Source organism: Acomys minous (assembly GCF_964271855.1).
Source record: "Acomys minous genome assembly, chromosome: 1".
In the NCBI taxonomy this organism is placed as follows: Eukaryota; Metazoa; Chordata; class Mammalia; order Rodentia; family Muridae; genus Acomys; species Acomys minous.
Window position 1 is genome coordinate 128,413,696 of NC_140483.1, and position 9,978 is coordinate 128,423,673.

Consider the following 9,978-nt stretch of genomic DNA (forward strand, 5'->3'; position numbering starts at 1 on the left):
TATTTATTTATTTATTTATTTTGCTTTGTCTATGGAGTTTGGCTCCTGTCTTCTTTGTGAATCATATGACAAATTTTAATACATTATTTTTAAAGACCACCTGTCTACTGGTCCATTACTATTATCCCTCTGCCTGCCATGGCCTGTCTTACAGATGGTGGGGTGGGACAGGTTGTGTAGACAAGAATATCAATACCTCATCTTACCATACTCTTTGTTTTCTCTGGGCTTGTACAGCAGCATTCCCAAGACAAGCTTCCTGCTCAAGCCTGTAGGGACATGACTGCTCTATCCTGCTGGTCCCTGAGATCTGGCAAATGACCAGTCTGTCTATCTGATCTAAGGCTTTCCCCTTGGAAGCCTGTTTGGTTGCTGTGTTAGTCATCTATCCATCATTGTGTCAGGGTTCCTGAGGAAATCAATGTGAAAGAAGGAAAGATTGGTTCTGCAGGTCTAATCCCATCACTGTTTGGTTTCATTGCTGTAAGCTTGTGTTGATGCAGCTTAACCTAACAGGGAGAGCAGGTCAGAGGAAAGCTGACAAGATTTGGTGTTCAGGAGGCAACAAGTGAGAATAAGAGACCAAACATCCACTTCAAGTGCACAGCCCTAAAAACCTACTTCCTCCAAGCAGGCTCTACTTCCAAAGTTCTCAGTACCATCCAACAGTCCATTAAGTTACGAATCCATAGATGCCTCAGTCCACTAACTGATGAGTGTAGAGCTCTCATGAGCTAGTTCCTTCCAGAAAGCACTGTCTCTGAACACTGATGCACTAGGAACCAAGCCTGCAGCACATGAGCATGTCGGTACACTTCAGATCCAAACCACAAGCTGCTATGATCCTTGCTGCTATTTCTGAGCTTGGAGCATAGAGGCATTAAAGGTTTCCATTTCTAGCATAGCCTTCTCTTGAGGTTGTGATGTGCCTTCAATTATCAATCAAATTTGATCTGTATTTATCACTACCCTATACTATTAAACATCTATTAATTGCCAGAAGTTTAAAGAAGGGGCGGGGGGGGGGGCAGACAAATATTCGGATCTCAATTCAACTACTTAATTCATGATCTCTTGTTAATGATTTTATTTCTACCCATCCTTTAGGCCTTAAAATAACCTGTCCCCTTTAAGAATTTTTCTGATTCTTCACCCAATGCTAAGCTGTGATGTCTTTTTATTTATTTATTGTAGCATACTGGGACCCAAAAGTTTTTACAGCCTATGATGTATTTCGAGTAAGTCTGATCACATCAGAGCTCATTGTACAGGAGGTGGAAACTCAGCGGAATGGAATAAAGGCTATATTTGACCTGGAGGGCTGGCAGATTTCTCATGCTTTCCAAATAACCCCATCTGTGGCCAAGAATATTGCTTCTGTACTTACAGTGAGTATCTTTCTCAACTATTAGGAATTAAGTATATAATAGTGTCAACTGTGTTTGTATACTTTTAGAAACTTAAATATTAGAAATGGCAGGTCTATATTTAAATGAAGTTAACAGTTAATATAGTTAACTTAAAATAATATATTCAAAATAAGTAGCCACAGAATTTATACATTTAAATAATAAAGCAATTTACTGTTTTTGTCATTTAAGTTTTCTTCTTAACGTAAAAAATTGGCTCAAGGCAGGCATGGTAGAACACATCTGTAGTCCTGGCACTTAGCTGGTACATGCAGGAGGATCAGGAGGCTAGGTTGGGATATATGAGACCTAATAACAACCCTAACAAGAAATCTGATTAAAACATATTTTTAATAATGATGCAATAGGATGTCACATGTCTTGCCAGCTTTAAATTGATATGCCTTTCTTCAGAAATCTAGGGGTTTTTTTTGTTTTGTGTGTGTGTGTGTGTGTGTGTGTGTGTGTGTGTGTGTGTGTGTGTGTGTAGCTACACATGTGTGAATGTAGGTAAGGAAGCAGGAGGACAATCTGAGGTGTCATTCATCAGATGCCATTTCCTACTTACTCTACTTTGAGACACAGTCTCTCACTGGCCTTCACTGATTAGGCTGATTTCTGGCCAATGAACCTCCAGGGCCTGTCTCCACCACCCTGGTGCTAGGTCTATAAGCATAATTAGCATGCTCAGTTCCCCTACCTCGTGAATATACAGTAAGGACTCTGTGCATTATAGTGTACTAGCTGAAGGCATACAATGACCATTTCAAATCAACAGTGACATAACGGTCCTAGTCCAGGTCAGCTGAATGTGAAAGCTGTTCTACAGTCACCTCTCTTCCTAACCACAGACAGTGCCTGGAGGACAACTTCTAATAGAAGAAACTTAGATACAATTTGCTTGCCTAGAAATAGGAAAATGATCACTTAAATGATGACATATCTATTTGATGGACCATCTCAACAATGTTACAACAATGTTACCACAAACCATACTGCAACAATGTGACAGAATGGGATGCAAGATGTTTAAAGAGCATATTGGCAATTAAATTGAAATAAAATTATACATAGAATCTGTAAAAAAAATCCTAATTAATACATGTTTAAATGGCAAGATGAAGGAAAATTCTTCATAAAAGAGGGAGGAAAAAGTCTTCAATAACATTAATGAAAAAAAACTTTTGGATAAGGAAACTATTGATGAGTTTGATTTTCTTTCAGGTCTTAACCTTTTACATAGTCCATATGACTTTGATACTAAAGATATATACAATGTAAAAGTTTAAAACCGGGTGCCTATTGTTATATTTTTTCAATTTTCATGGATGTTTGATTTTTTTCTCTAAAAAATATTTTTGGTAAAAATATGAATTTAAAATGTCCCAATTATTGTTTTTTCCCTAGTAGAAGCTTTATGTGTGACTAGGGAGTAGATTTTCTTCTGAAAGTGGGTAGATGGCTCTTAAATTACTTGGCCTATGCTATGAGGAAAAAAATTTCTAAAGGTCTTTTCTGTGAGCACTGACAATGATATATAAACTAGGCTTTTGTGTTGACAGAACAAATCATTTTTAAAATGAAGTCACACTTTAGATTCCGGTGTGTGTGTGTGTGTGTGTGTGTGTGTGTGTGTGTGTGTGTGCACGCACGTGTGCATGGAGGACAGAGGTCAATGTCTGGTGTTTTCATTGCTATCCACTCCAGCTTTTGAAATAGGATCTTGAACTCAATGTAGAACTCATTGTTTCTGCTGGGCTGGCTAAGAGGGGGATCTGCCTGCCTCGGTTACTGGGGACAGCCACAGCCATGGGTACATGGGTGCTTGTGGCCTGAATTCTGGTCTCAAGCACTTTGTCCAAGGAACCATCTTTGAGATCATTACCATAAAATTACAATGTGTTCCCAGAAAAGATGTCTTTGGAAATGTAACTGCAGCATTATATTTTGTTATTAATGTTCTTATTTTTCTTTACTTTTAAAAGGATTCCTTTCCATTGAAAGTTCGTGGCATCCACTTGATAAATGAGCCAGTCATTTTCCATGCTGTCTTCTCCATGATTAAACCATTTCTGACTGAAAAGATTAAGGGCCGGGTGAGTACAAAATATTCAAGTGACTGTATTTCCTGAGAACATTCTTACCTCTTTTCATTTAGAGACAGCTTTACTATATTCCCACATTCCTTGGATGCTAAACCATTGGAAAGATATTTCAAATAATTATCAAACATGTCAATTATTCTTATAAATTAAAACTTTAACTTTTGAAAAATCTAGCATCACTGGCTGGGAAATTAGGGAAACTGAATCACTGAAGTGTACAATATTTTCCAATCCCTCTAGAGGGCAGTGTGGTAATAGTTATGACAAACTATGTCAGCACTTCTGGAAATTCATCAGATAGATATAGCTGCATAACAATAAAAGTATATATAGTGAAAAAGATTAAAATCATCAAGCATTCACCACTAGAGGGCTGGGGAGAAAACTGACAAATGCACACAAGACTGAGGGTATGTTTCACGGTAAAATACATACCGTGCAGAGCAGTGTTGATGGCATGCCACCTTTGCTGTCTAAAGGGAGAATCAGAACATACAATTAAGGTTGCACAAAAACTTGTTTTGCCAGGACAGACAGAAATATGAGTGATTGCCAAACTATCCAGTGATGGTAGGGGAGAGTTTGCAGCAAAATCTGTGTTTTGTTTGTTTTAAATGTTGTTTTGATTTCTAACTTATATGGATGTGTTATTTATACAAATAGGAACACATACTGCCTTAAGTATTAAACATATGTAACTGAAACATATCATGCCTGGGGTATATGACTTCATGCCTTGCAGCTACAGCAAAGGAGTCCTTGATGTTCACTAACCTATCTGCTTCAGCTTCACTTCACATACAAGTTCTTTAGTTCACATTTTGTTGTTTAGAAGTTTTGAAAGGTTGACAATAATCTGCTATCCAGAATAGCCACTTCTTCCCTGCTAAAATCCACAGAGGAGCGTTCTTACAGCCTTCATTCTGGGCGTTGTTACGTTGTCCAGCTTGCATCCAACTTCCAGGTTCAACTGACCCTCAAATCAGCTTTCTGGGCAGCTGCGGGTGCACGGGGGCACACCATTTGCCTGCTGCAATTAGGTTTGTAAAAATCTTGCTAGTTAAACCTCAAAACTATAAGTAATGATGCTGTTGATTATAATGAGATACTTGGATGTTTAGAAACCATTCTTCCATCTTAAGAAAGCAGAACACTTTATGCTTGGTCAGAGTATAGCGACCCTAGAAAGATTCTTTACAGATGAGGTGATCCAGTTGGTATTTATTTCTCTTCATTTTCCTTAAATTTATGTCTTTATTCTTTGACAGTTCCAAGCATGGATCTAATGCATTTTTCTTACCCCAACCCTTTTTTCTCTCTTCCACTCCCAGTGAATTCCTTCTCAACTAGTTCTTCCCTTTCTTTCACATATTTTTGTTGATATTTGTGACTCCCAGTAGTTATTTCTGTCTTTAAAAAAAGATTTGTTCTATTTTTTAATTATATGAATGTCTGTGTGGAGGTATGTGCCTCTAAGTGCAGGTGCCCTTGGAGGCCAGAAGAGAGTGTCAGATCTCTTGAGCTAGAGTTACAAGTGGTTGGCACCAGGAGATACAGGTGTTGAGAACTGAACAATGATCCTCTGGAAAAGCAGCAAGCCACCATATCTCTCTGGGCCAATTTCTTTCTTTATTTCAGAGGAACCATCCCTAAACTGTCAGCCCTAGTGAAGCTGGGCATTTCTGGCTACTCTGCATTCTAGTGTTTTATATAGGCCAGTTTGTTTTCCATCTATGGTGACTTAGTAACATTGGATACCATCTGATTAACTCTTAAAGTTCTAAAAATAGACACATCTATTCTGGGTTATAGTTTGAACAACTAAAGAGAAAGGTGAGAATAACTGAGTCTAATAAAAAGGGAAATATGAATGAAAAAGGGGAAACATTAAAAACTGAGATGTTAAATGAAGCGGACCAGGGAAAGTTAACTCACAGCAGACTAGCCAAAACGAGTAAACAAGCTCAGGAAGCTTTTCCTTCTCAGCTTCTTGGCAGCACTATACATTTCTATATCTATCCTTTCCTGAGAAAACAGAATTTCTTCCGAGCTAACTGGTAGGAACTTCATCCAAAAAGTCATGGGTTGAGACCTGTGGTTCTTACGTATAGATATTTATTCATCATCCCTCATTTCTTTTCTTTAAAAAAAATTAATTTTGTAAAGTGCGTGCACCTGTGTGTGTGTGTGTGTGTGTGTGCGCGCGCGCGCGCGCGTGCGCGCGTGCATGCACATACACCCAAGATGCCAAAGGAGATCAGAAGAGGGCATCAGATCCCGTGGAAGTAACGTTACAAACTTCTCAGTACAGGTGCTGGGAACTAAATAAGGTCCACGGAGCTATCTCTCCATTCCAACCCTCGTTTCCTAGCACACACAGGTTCTAATCAATGTTTGCTGAAAGCATTGCTAAGCATGTTCCTCTATGTGAGTATGCCTGCAAGCTCTTCCCCGGGCAGAGAAACGATGCAAAGAGAGGCAAGAATGACTTTTGGTTTAGTAAGACTTTAGTTAGCCAGACTGGCTCAAGCTTCTGGAGTTTGACCCCAAGTGGTTTACCTTTTACATAATTAAACACAATAAAACTTGAGGTGGGGTTCCTCTTGTCAGCTGTTACAATAAAGCTTCAGGCATGGCTACATTGAAACGTCTTCACAAAGTACATCTATTTTGGAAAGTAGCCATGGGTTCTGTTCTTGAAAAGCCAAAACCAAAAACAAGCAAACAAAAAAACTTGAGAAACAGTGCTAAAGACAAGAGTTTAAGGATAAAGGATTTGTAATAAGCATAATAGCAAAAAAAGTTTGCAAAATATCTATGATTTGTTTCATAAGAATGAGCTATATTGACTGAGAAACAATGCTCAGAAGTCTGGAGGATTTGGGTAAGGGCTGGCTCCACAGAATAGCATAAGATCACCATGTAATTAAACAGCATCTACTCCAGCCTCCCATGTGAACAGGTGCTCATTTCTTCTATTGAAGAAAAATGCCTGTGCGTTTAACAATTCTGGTTTCTCTAGTGTTATCTGTAAACTCGCAGACTTTGTGTCCTTCAACACAAGATTCTTTTCGTGGGAAAGACACTTTTACTAACTCTAGCAAGATCCACTTTTGATTTCTATGGCTTGTTTTATCCTGCCTTTACTTGCATTCTACAGTAACTTTAAAAATTTTTAAATATATGAAAATTTAGAGCTTACAACTGTCATGTTTTGATAGTGTTGTAACCATTAACTATACCCATATAAAATACTCCTCATGAACCTAATTGTGGATGCAAAATATATGCTTCTATTTACTATGAATTAATATCAGGTAGTACATTTTTATCATGTTTTTAGACATACAGTTACAAGAATGCAAATCTAAGAAAGCAATACAATTATATGACTCACAGCAGCACAATCTAAATCTAAGTGACATTCTTAGATTCTAAAGGACAGGAATACCTATGTGCTTGCCTCAGTGTATCCTGTTTTGTGAGGTTAGTTTTTCACTGGAAATGCTTCTAGCATGGTCATGTCAGAGACAACACCTTCTAAAACTTTGTGGCTATTTCAGATCCATCTGCATGGGAACAATTACAAAACAAGCATATGTCAGCACTTTCCAGGCATTCTTCCTCTGGAATACGGTGGTGACGAGTTCTCCATGGAGGATATTTGTCAGGAGTGGACAAATTTTATAATGAAGTCTGAAGATTATCTGAGCAGCATTTCTGAGACCATCCAATGAGAAGTTATTTCCGGTGATTTTCTTCCTCATTCAAAATTCAAGGATGGGATCCGCTCTGGTCACTAAATTCAGGAGCAAACCTTCTAACTGAATTGATGCTTATCTGATCGTTTAACATGCAACATGGATATTTGGGGAATGGTTTAACATTTACAATGCTCTGTTTCTTTTAAATCAATTAAATGTTACAAAGATTCCTGATTGCTGGTGAAGGGCAAACATAGCTATGTCTGAAGTACTTGTTCCAGTATATCTTTGTATGGTTCAGGAAATTTCATCTTAAGAAAACTTTTATGGTCACATTGTTTAATACTAGATCGATGACTAGTGCACTGGAAAGTACTGTGCATAACAACCCATAGTGAACACAGTACATCCCAGTGATTACATTTCAGATTGCAACTTGAATACAGCTTTATGCTGGCAGGATAGCTCATCTCAGGAAAATCCTACTTTAGGAAAAGCACAACAGAAACCTTTGAATATATGTCACTTGCCAGACTATTGTAACCAACAAAATCACTATGGTTGATAAAATTATTTAAAACTTTAGAAAATATTCTTAGCACAACTGATTGTTTCTTGTACAGTCTTGTATTTACAAATAAGTAGAGGATACAACTGTGGCTCCTCTTTATGGTTTAGTCAGGGAAGTAGGGGTACATGTCTTTTAAATAGACAATTCATACTTGAAAACCTAACAAAACTACACAAATGAAAGTAAGTGTTTACATTCTTAACCACCAGTAGTTATAGCTAGCATTTTTCCAGATCATTCATAACATTTTGAGCTTTACTATTATCTCAGAATATTCTAAGTTCCATGATTCATGTTTAAACAGTCAGTAGCGAGGGTATGCTGTCTGTACCACAGTGAAGCTCATTTCTAAGACTTTTATTCCTTGAGAAAGATTGTACTCTAATCCCATATTCAGTACAGCCTTCCATTTCTGACATAATTTTTATACTTAACGTTTTATAATTAATTTTATTTTGAACTTGGAAGAATGCAAGGTAAAGAATCTGTTGAATTTTTGTTCAACTACATAGGCTTCAACATTAATCATATCAGAGTATCTTTGAGCAGGATATTTTTCATTGCACAAAGGTGTTTTTCTTTATAAGAAAATAAGTCTAATCAGATGAGCCAATACTTACAACTCTCTGTACATATACCTCTGACAAAAGTGAAAGGAGGTGAAGATGTTCTTAAGAGAACGCATTTAATTTTGATTAGCAACTAGATGCTAACTTTACTATTTAATTTTACTAAAAATATCTTGCCTTTTTTTCTTAAAAATTAGTTTTCTTTATTAAATCATAAAATTTTAATTATATAAATAAAAAATAAAAAATCAATTAAAGTAATAAACTAATAAAATGCCTCTGGCTTATTAAGCTTTTAATCATAGAAAGAAACTCAGATGCCACCTTATTTACATGTGACTATTAAATCACTTGCCATGACTCTGAAGGAATAGCATATTACAATAAAGGCACATGTTTTAAATGTCTTTTAAATGTGTGTATTAGTGAAGTGATTAACAATAAACTAAAATTTAAAATGTCAATCAATGTAAGTACATTCTATGATGGGGCTTTCAAATGTTTATAAAATGAAGCAATCGTATGAAGAACATTGATGAACAATGTGAGTAGACAGTTTTGAAGAGTTCTGGGCAAAGAATCATGAAATTCTCCAGGTGGCTTCACCACACTTGTGCCAGAAGCACTTTCTGAAAGGTGGATTCCATAGGTGCTCACTGTGTTGTTGAGCTTCACAATAATTTGCTTTAATATTGTTAAAAATAAATATCTTTCTTATAAACCATGGTGTTAATATTTTTTTTCATTTAAAATGTAAAGAAGGGATTCTTTTACCAAAACAAAAAACATTTTTATTCAGAAAAAAGTACACAAAACATACTTTGTCTCATTATCCATTATATGAATGTTGGTTCCTTTCATTTTAGGTGCAGGCCACTTATTCTACTGCTAAGCTTGCTTTAGTGTCCTGTGCTACATCAAGGACAGACACTGCATCATAAGATGTAGTTCCGGTCTTTGGAATTCATGTTTAGTTTTATTTGGAAAGTAAACTATCCCTAAGACATAAAAATCTATAAAAGAAACCAATTATTTGGTTAAGTAGCACACTGTGAGTTTTACTTTTATTTTCATTTTGCTTAGAGTTTCAACTTAAATATACATGACTTAGCTTTATACAAGTAGCTTTGTGGCCCCTTTTACCTATCTGTCTGGAGACATGGGTTCTATTTCCAGCATTTTATAAAACAAAATGAAAGATAATCTAATTTTAGAACAATTTTCTACCAACCTACATTATGATTTTATTTGTTAAACTAGATTTTACTTATGGAAATAGCATTAAGGTACTTTTGAAATATTAATTTTACTACCAACTTATACTAAAACAAAAACATTAAAGTATAGAAAGAAACTAACCCAGCCAATGAGTGACCCTGTATGTTCGGGAACACTCCATACAGTATGTATTTGCTGTGTTTTGCCTTTGTTACATGGCAAAGCATAAGGAATTGGGAGTTACAGAAGTGGAGCCAGAAATAAAGCCAATAATGTTAAGTCTGGTGGAGAACACTGATCAGGCAAGACAAACTCTGTCCTACTCCCAGTGAGTCATTAGCACTTGACTGATTGCTCTATCTATTCAAGTCTATCAGATTAATTGTCTACTTTTGTTAGGGT

The 9,978-nt window shown here is 36.5% G+C and overlaps 1 protein-coding gene across 4 annotated transcripts in view; it reads left to right on the top strand.

The window, feature by feature from the left end:
* The window catches only part of TTPA (alpha tocopherol transfer protein), a 90,918-nt gene extending 81,845 nt beyond the window's left edge, over window positions 1-9,073 (top strand). For 3 of the 4 annotated variants that reach the window (XM_084764726.1, XM_084764727.1, XM_084764725.1), the window contains exons 3-5: window positions 1,195-1,388; window positions 3,395-3,505; window positions 7,078-9,073. In XM_084764726.1, coding sequence (XP_084620852.1) covers window positions 1,195-1,388; window positions 3,395-3,505; window positions 7,078-7,251 — 479 coding nt within the window. In that variant the 3' untranslated portion in view covers window positions 7,252-9,073. The remainder of the gene's footprint in view (window positions 1-1,194; window positions 1,389-3,394; window positions 3,506-7,077) is intronic. The other variant, XM_084764728.1, reaches the window with a different exon arrangement.
* The last annotated feature ends 905 nt before the right edge of the window (window positions 9,074-9,978 follow it).